At 50.6% G+C, this 16,061-nt stretch overlaps 1 protein-coding gene across 6 annotated transcripts in view; it reads left to right on the forward strand.

Moving 5' to 3' along the window:
• Window positions 1–16,061, forward strand: part of PRDM11 (PR/SET domain 11) — an 88,010-nt gene that overhangs the window by 47,915 nt on the left and 24,034 nt on the right. For 5 of the 6 annotated variants that reach the window (XM_036426952.2, XM_036426951.2, XM_036426950.2 and 2 more), the window contains one exon: window positions 9,639–9,706. In XM_036426952.2, coding sequence (XP_036282845.1) covers window positions 9,639–9,706 — 68 coding nt within the window. Of the gene's footprint in view, window positions 1–9,638; window positions 9,707–13,281; window positions 13,704–16,061 lie in introns of all 6 variants that reach the window. The other variant, XM_045577464.1, reaches the window with a different exon arrangement.

The following is a 16,061-nucleotide window of genomic DNA, read 5'->3' on the forward strand; positions in this document are numbered from 1 at the left end:
ACAACCGATTGACGTTTCTCTCTCATGTTGATGTTTCTTTCTCTCCTCCCTCCCCCTTCTCTAAAAATCAGTAATTAAAATTTTTTTAAAGTGCTAAAATTCACCCCATCCCATCCCCCCATTTACAATTTATTTTTAGAATCAGTATGGACTCATGAATTCTTCGTTTCTTCCATGTGTTCTAGTCTGTTACTGTCACTATTTTTTTGTTTTTGTTTTTTATTTTTAAATTGCTCTAGAACTGACCAGTGTGTGATTGTTCCCAGTGGCTTCTTCTTATTTGAGCACTTCCTTACTTTCTGATGCAAAAGGGTGTTCCAGCCATCTCTCTTAGGAGCTCCGATTCATGTTAGTGGGTAATGGTGTTTAGAAACCAGGATCTCCAAGTGATAGGTGTGCACATTGTTATTGGGGTTTCCTTGCCTCTGGGCCTGGCCTAGATTTTGAGGGGTGAGTTGAAATGAGTGGCCTATGGAGTCAGGAATTGAGGGAACACGAATCACAAGCTGTGGGCACAGCATGTACCAAGGCCCAGGGGCACAAGTATCGTGTTGAGGCTGGGTATAGTAACAGGGAATAGCCGAAGTAGCATGAGCTTAGAAGGAAACGTAGAAGAAGATGCTAGAGAAATAATCACTTTTCTAATGTTCTAAGATGTTATGGACTTTAAGATACTCTTGATTCAATATCAGCTCTTTCCACGAGTAAAAATATGTACCTTTTAACACCAAAATATTTAATGAGCTCAGCTTGTATAATTATTTTATAAATGCTGGTAGTTTGGTTTTTGGATCATAAATAATACCAAAGATTTCCCCCCAAAATATAAAATGCTACTGAACCAGTCTGTGATTCTCAAAGTCTTTCTATTGGAACCAAAGTAGACCATGCAAAACTATGCTGAATGGCCCAATATTTCCCTGTGAACCAGTTCTACATGTGACCTTCTTCATTCCTTGTCTCCTTAGCACCTCTACAGCAGTAGAGGATACATAAAATATAACATGATAGCATAGTAAATATAAAAATATAAGATGATAGCTGTCCCTCACTTGGGTTGTGCTCAGGTGACTTTCAATGTTCATGGGGTCCCACCATTACATTAATTTTATTCTAAAGTTACTTGAAAAGGTGTGCACCTAAAGCTAGGTAGAAACAACACATCTTATAGCTTTTAAGCAACTATACAACCAAGACAGTTTTGCAAACATAAAATGAACAAGAACTACACAAACCAACAGAACTCAAATGAAGACAGCCAGCTTGCCGTGTTGGATGATGTTTTCCAGGGACCAGGTTGGCTGCGGTAGTGACAACAGAGACAGATTCTTTGGCCTTTGGCATCTGTGTGCCTGTGGGTATCTTTATTTTCTTTGTCTCTTTGAAACACTGGGAAATCATCTGTGAGCTCAATTGCAGTGATATTTCTTGTTTATTTCTTTGCCCACAGGCATCATGTACATATTAAGTTTGCATCGGTTCCTTTCTTCACAGGCTAATCAGTAATAACTGGTGTTGTACAGTCAGCTACTAGTGTGTAACAAGCCACTTCCACATTCTGTGGCCTAGGACAGGGGTCAGCCACCAGTGTGTGTGAAAAGCCAGAGAGTCAATGTTGTAGGCTTTGTGGACCATGCAATGTGTTGTCACAACTACGCAACTCTGCCATGGTGGTGTGAGAGCAGCCACAGGTGGGGCAGGTTCTAGTGGAACTTTATTGATGGACACTGGAATTGGAATGCCAAGTAATCTTCGCGCGATGAAATGGTCTTCTTTTGATTTATTTTTAACCATTTGGAAATGTACAAACTATTCTTAGGCGGTGGGCTGTACAAAAGCAGGTGGCGGGCTGAATTTAGCCCGCTGACCCCAGTGCAGAACAACAGTCATTATTCTTGCCCATGTATGTGCCGTTGGCTGGCCTGGGGAACTCAGCTGGGTGTGGCTGGGCTGCTCTGCCTCCAGCTTCGGTCCAACGTGTGTGGCTCCTCCTGGTGGAGTTAGGTGTGCTCCACGTGTGCTTGTTCTGGACTCAGGCTGGAGGGGCAGGGCCTCCCTGGAAAAACGCTTCTGGCAGAGGCAGAGGCCCCGGAGGGCAAGCCCATCCTCACAAGCACATGTCGAGCCTTTGCTTGCATCACGTGTGTGAACATCCCATTGGCCAAACAAATCATCTGGCTGAATCCGAGGTCAAGGAGCAAACGACCGCAGGGTCATCCATCCGGCCAAGGGGCCAAGGGCGATAGGGAGGGGCCAGAATTGGGGCCAAGAATTCAGTCTACCACAAGTGCCAACTCGGTCACAGCACAATACTTCTGTGTGGATGCAAGTCTCATGGTCAGTTCCTTAGGTGGACATTTTTTTAAATGAAAACATTGAATGAAAAATTTTTAGAACTTTCAGATCTTCAGGACTATCCCCAAAGACCCTAGATTGAGAAACAATAATTTCTAATAAGCGTCCTAGCTTTAATCATAGGGAATTTGGGGTTTTCTCATGTTTGAAAGTTCCTCCAGTAGAGGTCTTGCCCTATCTACACCCCTCGAGCCTATTTCAGTACCCCTAAACCTCGGGGGGTCCTCAGCAACAGCTAGGTCAGGTTGTAGCGTGAGGATAACACAATAGCAACAATAGCTGCCATTTATTGGGCACTAAAAGATTTGTGTGTCTTAACTCCACATCCTCAGAAGCATACTATGAGTTAGATACTATTATGTCCCTGGTACAGATTGGGAAACTGAGGCTGAAAGAGCCAGGTGACTTGTCCAGGGCTACCCAGCTAATCGTGGGGCCAGGACTTCAAACCAAAGCTCAAGCTCCTAATCTCCAGCCCCAGATGTGAATATCCAATGAAATTGCCCCCCCCCCCAACTCATGTGGGAACCTCCTGTTGCTCTAGAGCAGTGTTTCCTAAACTTCTCTCATGATGAGCATCACCTGGTGGAGTTGTTAAAATACAGATTCCTGAATCCCAACTAAGAAGTGCTAAACTAGAATTTTGGGGAACATATAGGTAAAATTGTATACTTAACTCATCATGAGAGAAGTTTGGGAAACTGCTCTAGGGACTATTTTTCAGGCCGAAGATAAAAGATGGTTGGTTTTTGTTTTTGTTTGTTTGTTTGTTTTTTATCTGATTGCTGATGATGAATATGTGGCAGATTTAATTTTTTTAGCAACTTTATTGAGATATAAGTCACATACCATACAATTCACCTATTTAAAGTGTGCAATTCAATGGTCTTTAATATATTTAGTATGTGCAACCATCACCTTGAGAAGAAATGCTGTCTTTTAGCTGTCACCCCATCTTTTCTCCCCGCTCCTTCCAAGCCCTAGGCAACCACTAATGTGCTTTCTATCTCTATAGATTCCTTTGTGCTGTACATTTCAGATGAATGAGATCATACAGTATATAGTCTTTTGTGACTGCCTTCTATCGCTTAGGTTAATGTTTTCAAGGTTGTAACATGTATCACTTTTTATGGCCGAATAATATTCCATCGAATGGATACCACATTTTGTTTATCCATTCATCATTTATCCATTATCCAGTTGATGGACAGTTGGGTTGTTTTCACTTTTTAGCTTTAATGAATGATGCTGCTATAAATACTGTGTATAGATTTCTTTGTGGGCATTTTTTTTTTTTTTAATTTCTCTTGGGTATATACCAAGGAGTGGAACTGCTGGGATTAACTCTGTATTTAATCATTTGTTTTCCAGAGTAGCTGGACCATTTTACATTCCCACCAATAATACATGAGGGCTCTGATTTCTCCACATCCTTGCTGACATTTGTGGTTATTTGACTTTTTAATTGTAACCATCCTAGTCTGTCCATGGACAGCAGGTTAGGGACCCAGACATGAATCATCTCAGAGGCTTCCCTACAGCTTAAGTGTTCCTGTTTCTGGGTGTAGCAGATGCCGGAGTTCAAGTTCAGATTCAGGCCAGCCTCTTTGTCTCTCTCTGCTTTTCTGTTTGCTGGACTGGGAAATAGCTGGAAACAGAAGTGATGCTGTCTGCCTCCTGGGGTTCTGGGAGGAGCATCTGATATGTGAGCTACGAAAGCACTTTGTCAACCATGAATGGCTTCACAAATCATTTTTCGTGAGCGCTCTTCTCTAAGACGAGGTGTAGCGCTGAAAATCAAAATGTTTTATGGATTTGATGGATTCCTGGAAAGTTGCAAGCAAATCAGGTTTTTGAAAATCCAATCTCCGCAGCACTCGGTTATGTCATCATTTAGGAGAGGAAAGGCCAACAGTGAATCTTCGATTGCTGCAGACATTCTGTGGCAAAGCAGAGTATGCCTCCCTATTAAATGCATGTTCGCATAGCAAATCTCTTCAAACTAGAGGAAAAGATGGGAGTTCGCAGAGGATTCTAGGACATTTCTGGTTGATTCTGACAAGATCATTTGGGGGAGCTTGTGGGTAGCATCCCTCACTCCACAGAGTGCTTAAGAGCATGGGCTATCCTGGCAGAAACCTGAGTTTGAACACCAGTTTCCCCATGCATTTCCTTTGTGGTGTCAGGCAAGTTAACTAGCAATCCTGAACCTCAGTTTTCTAATCTATAAAATGGGGATGATAATAGTAGCTACTTCATATAGTTTTGAGAATTCTATGAATGGCAGCTATTGATGTTTTATTATTGATGCCTTTATTAATGATACCATGGCCAGGATGACCATCATGGTCCACATGGATCATGCTTGACCCAGGGGGCTGAAACTTGTGCTTTCATATTATTTTCTGAGGATCTGTCCACACACAGTCCTAGTGCTAGACAGACTTTTAGAGGTCATTTAGGCCAAATTTGCAGTCAGTGGAGAAATCTTTCCTTCAGCCTCAAAAAGAGGGTCATCCAGCTACTGCTTAAATTCACAGCCTCACAATATCAGCATCTTCTAAGTGCATGCTGGTCCTGGTCCTGCCTCCCCAGTGTGGCAGTTCTTCCTACAATGATGATGGCTCTGCTTTCTCCAGCCTCTTCCTCTTTAGGCTAAGGAATCCCATTACCATGCTGATCATCCTTCTCTGATCAAGTCCAGGTGTGAAAGTCCTTCTCACATCTCAGTTCTCAAAGCATGGGCTGGTCTCAGAATGACCAGGCTCAGAGAGTCCAAGGAGTTGAACTCCAAGGATAATAAAAAGGAGGACTCTGGAAAACCAGGCTTCTGGGGGCTCGGTCCCAAGCATCTGGTCCTGGGTGGCCAAAAGCATCTCAATCCAGGTCTGGAGGACCATATCCTGATTTCTACTTAGGGTAGCCTGGGCTCATCCCTGACAAATGACATGGTCTACAGGCCCTGTGTGATCCTGCCAGTCACTGCTCCCTTTGCCTAGAATAGGGGTGTCGAACTCAATCAGAGAAGGGGCCAAAATCTGAAATCTAGCCTAAATCGCGGGCCGAATGGTTTACTGAACAGTCATAAACTGTCATTGTGATGGAAACGCAGCGGAGTGCAGTGATGACAGCGCGGTGCGGGCCACATTGCAAGGCCTGGTGGGACAGATTTGGCCCGCGGGCCTTGTGTTTGACACATGTGGTCTAGAACATCCTGGCCTTCCTCTTCTTCAAGATCTCAGCTTCGCCCTGGCTGGTTTGGCACAGTGGATAGAGTGTTGGCCTGTGGACTGAAGGGTCCCTGGTTTGATACCAGTCACAGGCACATGCGCGGGTTTCAGGCTTAATCCCCAGTAGGGGGTGTACAAGAGACAGCCAATCAATGATTGTCTCTCGTCATTGATGTTTCTATCTCTCTCCCTGTCCCTTCCTCTCTGAAATCAATAAAAATATATTACAAATATTTTAGGGGGGGGGAAAAGGACCTCAGCTTAGATTCCACATACCCAAGAAGGTCCTCAACTGACTCCCAGGTACAGGGCTGTAGCTTAGAGTTCCCATATTCCACAGAATTCCCCACCACAGTACTGATCAGGTGATAGCACAGTGAGTTTTGTGAGAGCAAAGACCTTCTCTGCCTGGATCACCATTTCATCCTAAGATCTGTGGCTGCTTCCTCAGTGATATTTGTTGAATGAATGAATGAATGCTTGATTTGAGAAAAATCCTGCTTGGTGGTAAAGATAAGCCAAGAAACATCCCTCAGTTAATCTCTGGTTCTGAACCCAGCAACAGAGGTTGTAGGCAGCTCCCAGGTCCTGCACAACTCCCATTCAGGCCTCTCTGCCAGTTGACGCTGCAAAAAAGGCCGATTACAACATCCCAATATTGATCTACAGACCTTCTATCGCTCAGAATTAATCATAACAGACATTTGTTCCCTTCATTAATAATTACAATCTTGATCACAATACTAATAGTAATCATTTGTTGAGTGCCTTCTACATCAGCCATTACAGCAGTGCTGTGAGGTTGGTTCTTACTCCATTTTATAGATGGGGAAACCCTCTAGCAGTCCAGGACCCCTCAGGGGACGTCCACCTGCCAGTTTAGGCTTAGGATTAGGATAAAGATGGGGTTCTATGAGATTCTAGGAGAAGGTTCCTTGAAGACTAGGGCATCGTCTGGAGAGACTGCTGGGGAGGAACTGAGCTGCATGTTTTTCTCTTGTCTGAGAATTTTAAACCACAAGGAAGCATCCTATATAATAAAAGATTAATATGCAAATTGATGCTAATGGATGAATGACCAGTAGCTACTGGGGCAGACACTCAATGCAGGAGCTGCTCCCTGGAGGACAGTGCACTCCCACTGGGGGAGCTCTGCTCAGCCACAAGCCTTTCCCACCTCCTGGCAGTGCTAAGGATGTCTGACTGTGGCTTAGATGGGGAGCGGGCCTAAGGCAGCAGTCAGTCACCCCCCAAGGTCTCCCAGGCTGCACGAGGGACGTCTGACTGCCAGCTTAGGCCCGATCCTTTGGGGAGCAGGCCTAAGCTGGCAGGTGGACGTCCCCTGAGGGGTCCTGGACTGCTAGAGGGTGCAGGCCAGGCTGAGGTACCCCCAAAGTGCAGGAATTTTCATGCACCAGGCCTCTAGTCCTATATAATAAAAGCCTAGTATGCTAAGTATCCAGTCGACCAGTATATTTTATATATTGGCCATTCAACCAATCAAAGTGTAATATGCTAAGGATATGCTAAGGCTGCTCAACTGCTCACTATGACATACACTGACCACCAGGAGGTAGACAATTGACCAGTTAACCAGTTGCTAGGACCACTAGGGGACAGATGCTCTAACTGGTAGGTTAGCTTGCTGCTGGGGTCTGGCTGATCAGGACTGAGTGAGATAGGATGGACATGCTCTGGAGCTCTCTCCCCAGAGCTCCCTGGCTGGCCAACCTCCCATGTCTCTCACTAGCCCTGATCATGCACCAGTAGTATCCTTCAGCCCATCCTGTGCCTTCTCACAATCTGGGGCCCTTTTTGGGATATTGGAGAGCCAATTTCAGCAGGCCAGGCCAAGGCACCCCACTGGTGCATGAATTCATTCACTGGGCCTCTAGTAGTCTCATGAATAGACAAAGCAAAAGCCTCATCATCCTTACCTCGTTCCTTCACTCCAGAGGTAGAGTTGAGAGTTTGAAATATATCTCTCAGCCTTTCTGTGCACATATCAACAGAGGCATAATGGGGTGCAGATAAATTCTTAATAACCTGCTGGTGGGTGGTGGTGGGATTATATGTCCCGATTTCCAGGGTTTATGTAAATGCTCCTACCGTGGCTGATGCCATTTCAAGCTGCCAAGATAAAGGCACTGCAGGAGTAGGGGGAAGAGAAATAACAATGGCAACTATTAATAGTATTTCTGTTGTACAGTACAGTAGGTGCCAATACCTTCAAGAACATAGATCATAGTAAGCTGTAGGAAAATTGTTAGGGAAGTGCTAAGCTTTGAGAGTTTACTACCTTTAAAAAAATATAACTTACTGAATTAGATCATTTAATTTTTAATAATGGCTGGGTTTAATGACTGGTTCATGAAACTCCGGAATATTTTACAGTCGTCTCTCATAAGCAGTACAAGCCAGCGCTAGCTCAACGCTCATTTCCTTTTTACTAAAATAGTAACATTCTTCAAATTTTTTTCTTTAACTTGATTTTATTTAAAAGACACTTTACCCAGTAATTCATTCTCTCAACCAATATTCTACCATGTGCCCTCATGAACGCAGTCACCGTGTGCTTTGCCTTCGTGAGCTTATGTTCTAGTGAGGGAGACAGTCCTGTATCAAATTGATAAGTAGATAAACACCATCAATAGCAAAAATGCACCTTGTAAGTAGGCATCTAACAAGATGTATCAGGACGCCCTCACCGGTTTGGCTCAGTGGATAGAGCATCGGCCTGCGGACTGAAGGGTCCCAGGTTCGATTCTGGTCAAGGGCATGTATGTTGGTTGTGGGCACATCCCCAGTAAGGAGTGTGTAGGAGGCAACTGATCAATGTTTGTCTCTCCTTGATGTTTCTAACCCTCTATCCCTCTCCTTTCCTCTCTGTAAAAGTACAATAAAATATTTTTTTTTTGGGGGGGGGGAAAGATGTAATAGTACAATGTCAGTTAAAAAGATGAATCTGTAGGTGTGTGAAGGTCAGGATGTGGCGGGGGTTGGGAGTGGGGGGGGGGGGGGGGGGGGAGACAAGCCCCTTTCAGTTCAGGTCAGGAAGAGATTCTAGATGGCAGGAACCCAAAGGATGAGAAGGACCAGCCATGCAAAGTTTGGTGGGCAAAGGGGGCAGAGGGTATGTTTCATTGGAGCCATTTTTGTGACCTTTACAGACACACAGAGCAGTTCTGTCCATTGCTTTTAGAACAGTCCTCGCAGAGTGAAAATGGGGAGGTTCCCTACCAGCTTTAGGGTGGGAGTTACCCTTGGAGGGAGGGAGAGAAAGAGAATGAGTTAGGGGCAGCGATATTCTTCAATTACATCTTGGTATTTTCTTAAATTACATCTTGGTATTTAGCCAGAGGAGGGAGAGGTCCTGGACACATTTGGGTGGTGGTAATTTTCCTTGGCTAGAGCTGGTGGGTACCAGGCTATCAGCTGCATTATTCTTTATAGTTTCTGGATACTTGAAATATTTCGTGGTTATTGTTGTTTTAAGAATCGGGGGAAAGAGGTTGTAGGCAGCAGACTCAACAACCAGTATAAAGGTTCACTCTCAGCAGAAAAATAAGGCTCAGGTAACCAGGGCTGGCCAAGGGTTACACTGCTGGCAGTGGCAGCAGCAGAGGTGTGATGGGGGCGTTGCCTACCCCTGATTTCCAGGTCACCTCCCAGCCCTGAGGGCTCCTGGATTGTGAGAGGGGGCAGGCTGGGTCGAGGGACCCCCTCCTCCAGTGCATGAATTTTCATGCACCAGGCCTCTAGTATCTGATAAATGACTTGATTCCAAAATATGTATTTTAGAAAGAGAGAGGAGAGGGAGAGAGAGAGAGAGAGAGAGAGAGAGAGAGAGAGAGAGAGAGAGAGAGAGGTGGATTTTACTGCTGCTGGCCCAGGTCTGGGTTTCGGCCCTGCAGCAGTGGGGGCGTTGTGTCTGGAGGGGAAAAGGAAGTTTCTGGATGGTAGCAGATGGAAGCAGGCCCTGGGTCTTGGTTTGGGGAGGAGCCCAAGAGTGTGAGAGCCGCTGTAGAATGAGCCTTCTTCTCTGTCTTCCAGATTGTGGACAAGAACAACCGCTACAAGTCCATAGACGGGTCAGACGAGACGAAAGCCAACTGGATGAGGTGAGTCCTGCTCTCTGCTGACTTCCCAGGAGACTTGTCTGGACTCTGGAAAGAGACAAGAAAGATGCTGGGCCTGTGGGGTTTCCAGTGGTGGGGATGACAATTTCAAAGCAGGGACTGCTGTTTGCAGGGTTTGAGATGTGTCTAGCTCTAGATGACCCTCTAGCTCTCCGAGTCTTCCATCAAGGGGGCTCTGGAGGAGGCCTGTGGCCAGATGGGCGGGGTATGGGAACCCCTAGAGATGGCCTGGAATACCCAGGCCCCTGGCTCCTGGCAGCATTCCCCCCACCCAGGACTGTGCCATCTCTCACCAGACAGATCCTACTGGAGTGGCGCAGGACTAACCCAGGGCAGCCACAATTTCAATGGCTCCATGGAGAAGGAGGCTTCCGGCATAGTTTTCAATGGTACCCAGGCATGAGTACTTCCAAGAATGGTTTTACTATGGTCCGGTGTTTGGGACAGAAGTTTGCGCTAGAAACATCCTTTATGGCCAGCCAAGAAGAACAGGCGACTGGCCAGGGTCGCCCAGAGGCGGCTGAGCTGAGCGGGAACACTGAAGGCTCCCCTTTTGGTTCTTTGCTGCTGGTCTGTGCCGTGTGCCGGAGCCCCACCCGAGGGGTCTGTGGATGCGTGTGGGAGGTCTGACTTGCCCGGTTGCCCTTTTGGACTGACTTGCCTGGTTGCTCTCTCTGGGACTTGGGAGTGGTGATGGGGGTTTGGATCTGGGTTGGGAGGGAAAGGAGGCCTCGTGTGGCTGGACCCAGGCCACAGCCACACCATGGACCGGGCCCTCTGTGGGCGTCTGGGCAGTTCTGTGGGGGCTGAGAGGTTGTGCTTGGAGGAAGGGCAGTTCGGGACTTCCTAAGAGGAAGTTGGCTGTTATTCAAACAATGAGGCTTTCCAAGCAAATGAGGAGTCATTGATTGGAGGTGGGGAGGGTGTGACATTGTCTCCGGTCCCCTTCTCTGTGGCTTCACTGCGTCCCTGTGCTCCCACCTGAGCCTCTGCCACGCCCTGAAATTGGCTCCAGGAAGGCAGCCCACGCTCCTGACTTCCTTCTCCCTGACCCCGGGATGCAGGTCAGCTCAGCACATGCAACTTATCACCCACTCCTGAGCACCTGCAGGGAGCCAGAGCCTGTACCGGGCGCCCTGCTCTCCCAGGACACACCTTCCACCACGCACACTGCTTTTTCTGAAACAGTGATGGAGCGGAGGCATGGACCATGTGCTGCGGGGCCCGGATGAAAGAGGAGGGGCCTTTGGACGGAGCCTTCGAAGGAGCCAGGCTCTAGTTTGAAGGCACTGTGAGCAAAGGCACAGCCGTGGGAACCACACGTCGGGGGTGGGGGTGCGGGAGGGGGCATCAGATGGCTGCGTGGCACAGGCCCCTGGCCTGGGCTCCTGTTCCCGTTGCTGCAGGGGCTGTCGGCGAGCAAAGGAGAGTGTGTCTGAGACAGTCCGGTTCAGGCCTTCCTGCACCGTCACTTCAGAAATTTTGTCGGGTGGAGCTGATTCTGTCCCACTTCCCCACCCATCTTTGATCTTGCAGCTGGCGAACCAGGCTTTACCATAGTTCCAAAGTGGGGTTCATCATCTGAGCTAAGTGAATGACCACCTGGCCCCCCCAGAGGGTCTGTCTTACTTGGGCTGGGATTGAGCCCAGGGCACTGGTGTTTTTAGGCTTCCTGGGTAACCTGAGGCCCAGAGCAAGGCAAGGTCATGTGGTCAATGGCAGAACAAGGTCACGGGGTCAGTGGGTGACCCAGGACTTGTGGGCTAGTGTTCTTCCTGCTTGTGCACAACAGCATGGCTTCCTGAGCCCTGTGGACAGCTTCTGCCACCACTGCCTTGCGGTGTGAGATCTGTCCTGTTTGTGCTCCAGGCCTCATTCTGACCCAGGATACACCAGGGTAGTCACATCTGTGGGGTCCCCCTCGCATTGAAGGCTCCAGGAGTCGGTGGGCCTCAGTGTGTGGTTTGTTGCCATGGAGATGCTCCTCTAGTGGTAGTTGGAGGAAGAAGCCAGTTCATCCTGGGAGCTTCCTTCCCCCTTAGCTTGCAGCTGCCATCTATCTGTGCAGCTTTCCCATTTGCAGACACCGTCCCATGCATGGTCCCTGCCTGGGGTCTTCTGAGGATCTCACGGAGTTCCTTCAAATAAGCAGTGGGCCGGGAAGAGACTGGGTGCCTGCAGAGTGAGTGCTGACTCTAAGACAGCCCTACACTGGCTACTCTACAGTCATGAAACCAATGGGCCACCCCAGGGCTGTTTGGCCCCTGGGTGTATTGGCAGTCCCTTCAGGCATGTTTGGCTGTCAAACTCTAGGGTGGATGCTGCTGAGTTCTCTTGGGCAGAAGCCACGGATGCTGATTAACCTCCTACACTGCCCAGGGCACCCCTCCCCCACAAACAAAGACATTTTCGGCCCCAAATGCCAACAGCATTGAGACTGAAGCCCCCTGCATGCAATCCTCCTGGCAGCCCTGGGAGGTGGCCCTAGGAGCACCACTCTTGCTTTACAGAAACTGTGCAGAGGAGGTCTGTCCAAGGATAAGACCCAGCCTCAAGGGTCTTCGTGCTCCGGGCCTCTCGCTGAGCTTCGGCAGCAGTCAGAGAAGTGATCAGGTTCCAGGTCTCCCTCCTCACCCTGAGTTCTTGTGTTGGACTGACCTTTTGGCACTAGTTAAAGGGTAGACAGAACCGCACTGTGCAGACTGAGTTCAAAGCCCGAGCAAGTGCCAGGCCAGAATGGAGAAGGGCGACGCTGTCCCCTTGCCCAGGGTCCCGGGCTGCTCTTTGCAGATGGAGGCCAAGGTCACTCCTGGTCTCCATCGAAATGGAACTCGCCATCCAGTGGGTGCTCATGGGCTCCTCACTTCCTACCCGGGAGCTGTCAGAAAGCCACAGGCGCCCACATCCAGAAGGAGCAGCTGCCAGCCAGCGCTCCCGTGGGAGGGGCGTCGGGACCTGGTGGGGACTTGGGTGCAGGGGACGGAGATGAGAGCCATGGGACAGAATAAGCTCTCTGTGACCGTACCCCAATTCTGAGCGTCACCAGCAAGGCCACACACCATGGAAGGCCACTGTGAACAGTTTCCCTGTTTAATTATTCTTCCTCCAAGCCATGGATAGAAGCAGTGGCCTCATCCTAACCCCAGTAGGCATCCTTCATTTCTGTTCAGGGCTTTAAGCTCCTTTACACCCCAGGGCCTGTGCCCCCCGTGGAGGAGTCCCCTAGGTTGGTGCGGTTGTCATTCCCTTTCCCAGAGGAGAGGAGCCTGGGAGAGGCTGAGTGACAGCTCTGGCGGGCACAGCTGAGCGGTGAGGCCCGGAACCAAAGGTGGGCTCAGCCCAGTGCTCCCACCTGCGTGCGCCTTGTGGCTTCCCTCCTTCCGAGGAGTAGAGCAAGGGCCTCTCGGCAGGAAGAGGGTGTAGTGGTAGTGAGCTGGAGAGGGCGCCCCGGTGTGCCTCCCGGCTCCCCAGCTGGGGGCCGGCATTAGGAAGGAGGAGGACCACCCACGTTGACGGTCAATTTACCCAATTGTGCTTTGTGGGATATTGCACCCAAGGAATGTGGCACCCCTGGCCGATCGTAAGCGGAAGCCCAAGTTCTCCAAGGAGGAGCTGGACATTCTGGTCACCGAGGTGACCCACCACGAAGCTGTCCTCTTTGGGAGGGAGACCATGCGGCTCTCCCATGCCGACAGGGACAAGATTTGGGAAGGCATAGCTCGGAAAATCACCTCCGTGAGCCAGGTCCCCCGCTCCGTCAAGGACATTAAGCACAGATGGGATGACATGAAGCGGAGGACCAAGGACAAGCTGGCCTTCATGCAGCAGTCCCTGTCCGGCCCTGGGGCCGGGGACCGGGGCCCCGCCATTGTGCTCACCGCCCATGAGCGGGCCATCGAGTCGGCGCTGCTCTCGGCCCGTTCCGGGCACAACTTCCCCAGGGCAGAACCGGATGGCACCGACAGCCCTTCGACCAGCTGTGAGTACCACCGTCTCCCCTCCCCAGGCTTCCCCTCGTCTGCCCCCTAGCCTCCTCCTTGGCGGTTTCCCACTCACTCGCCTGTGCCTTCTCTCTCCTGTCCCCCTCTGCTTTGCCCCATCTTTCCATGCTTCCCTCCTCGTCCCACTCTGTCTTCTCCCCACCCCTTTCCGTTCATTCATCCTAGAATATTTCCTGAGCGCTGCGCCAGGAGTTGTGTATAAATCTACACCGGCCCGGCTCTCGGGGAGTTCCTAGACTCGTGGGAATAGACAAACTTTAAGTAAATAATCGCGCAAGGAAATCTGTAACGAGGGAACGAGGGACCAGTACAAGGAGTCCCGAGGGCCGGTTTCACGGGTGCGTGACCCTTGCCATCCCTGGCCACCAGAGCTCTGAGCCGGGTTAAACGCTCTGCCGTTCCCTTCCCAAAACTCATGACAGTATTTGATCACAGCGCCCCTTGTTTTCATGTCCCACTCGGCCCTGTAAACGACGTAGCAGTGAGCGGGCTGGAACAGGCTCTCCACCAGGGGCTGGGGAGGGCTCCCCGGAGAGTCAGTGCGCTGAGCTGCAAAGGGTGAGCAAGAGTTAACCGGGCCGATGGCTGTGTGGGGCGCAGAGGGGAGGGGAGTGCCTCACAGGCAAGAACAGCATGTACAAGGCCCCGCATCAGGAAGGCGCTTGGCACGTTCCAGGAACAGAGAGGAGCCAGGGAAGCCCAGTGGAGCAGGCGAGGGGGAGGGGGATGTGAGAGGAAGCCAGCCAAGTCTTCAGGGCCCAGGCCATGGAAACATCGTATCTCTCTCTCTCTCTTTCTCTCTCTCTCTCCTGTCTATTCCTAACGTCTTTATTTCTGTGTTATTTTCTGCCTTCTCCCACTTCTCTCCGCCGCACTCTGCCTCTTGCTGCCTGCCTGCCCCGAGGCTCCCCCAGGATCCCCGCCTCTGTGCTCAGGGGGGTCCCCTCTGAGTCCACATCACCTTCATGCCCCTTCTCCCCCCTCAGCACGTGTTTCCCCCTCTCCCTTCTGCTTCCTGTGTCTCAGGACAGACTTGGACTCCAGGGGCGAGGATGTTGTCCAGCCCTGTGTGTTTCTAGCTGGGGCTCACCAAAAGGGGAAGCAATGGAAGCCCTTCTGTGCTGGAGCTGCACCCCCTTTAGTTCCGCTGCTGCACCCACCCCCCACCTTCACCCTCAACTCAGAGTCCCAACTGGAGGCCATCTGGCCTCTGAGAGATGAGCAGGGCAGGAGGCTCCAGAGAAGCCGGCCAGCCCACCGGAGGGCGGTTCACAAAGCCCCGGCCTTCCCTTCCCGGGCCCCTTGCTATTGGGATCTGCTAATTTCCTGTTTGGCTGGGGCTCCTGACAGGTGGCCGCTCAGACTCAGATTTTTAGGACTGAGAAGGAACGCGGAGAGTGAATCTAACTTCCTCGTTTCCCACATGAGGAGGCATCTGAGCTCCAGAAACAGAGGGGTCCCCAGAACCAGGACTCCACCCCGGATCGGCCAGCTCCCTGTGTATCAGTGTTTCGTTAAATTCCAGGACAATCCCACCCAATTATGAGAAAAAAAAAGGTTAAGTTTATTGCCTACGTCCTGCCCTGTTCACCCCTCTGTCTCCTCAAGAGGGAAGGTAACGAGATTACCAAATGTGAACTGGGCTGGGCAGGGGGCCCAGGACCCTCCACGGCAGGCTGGGCCAGCCCCTCCTCCCCTTCCCCACCAGGCAACCAGCTGTTACAGCACTTGGCCAGGGCTCTGTGGAAAGGGGCCCTGGAAGGGAGGGGGCAGCGCCACCTCAGCCCTCCCTGCTCCTTCCAACCCTGCCTCGCAGAACGGTGGCCCGATTCCAGGGGGATGGCTGCTGTCCCACCGAGAGAGATGGGGAGGCACTGCTCTTACCGTGCTGGCCCAGGAGAGACCCCAGGGCCAGCCAGGGGCAAGATGAGTCTGTCTGTCCTCCCCTCCCCTCCGCTGGGAGTGGTTCTGAATTCAGCCCCTCAGGTACAGGAGTGCCTGTCAGCAGGGCCAGCCTGTGTGTTTTTATTCCTGCCACGGGAACCAGCTTATAACCTGAACGCAAGAAAGCCGAGGCCTGTGCGTGCCGGGGCGGGGCCCCTCCCTGACTGGCTGGTCCCTGTGTGCCCTCAGACTCCTGGCAGGAGAGGCATGCCTGTCCAGGTAGCCTGCCTGGAGCATGGCCCAGGGCGACGTCAGGGCTGGTTGCAGAAGCAGATGTTCTGCTCCGCACTTTCTGGGCTTGTCTGTTCTGGCACCATCCTTTGCCTCCCTTCTCCAGCTTGTCAATATCCCCCTCCCCGCTCCCCTTGTGACTTAAAAGTTGCAGATTCCAG

The sequence above is a fragment of the Pipistrellus kuhlii genome, unplaced genomic scaffold (genome assembly GCF_014108245.1).
Source record: "Pipistrellus kuhlii isolate mPipKuh1 unplaced genomic scaffold, mPipKuh1.p scaffold_m20_p_9, whole genome shotgun sequence".
NCBI lineage: Eukaryota > Metazoa > Chordata > Mammalia > Chiroptera > Vespertilionidae > Pipistrellus > Pipistrellus kuhlii.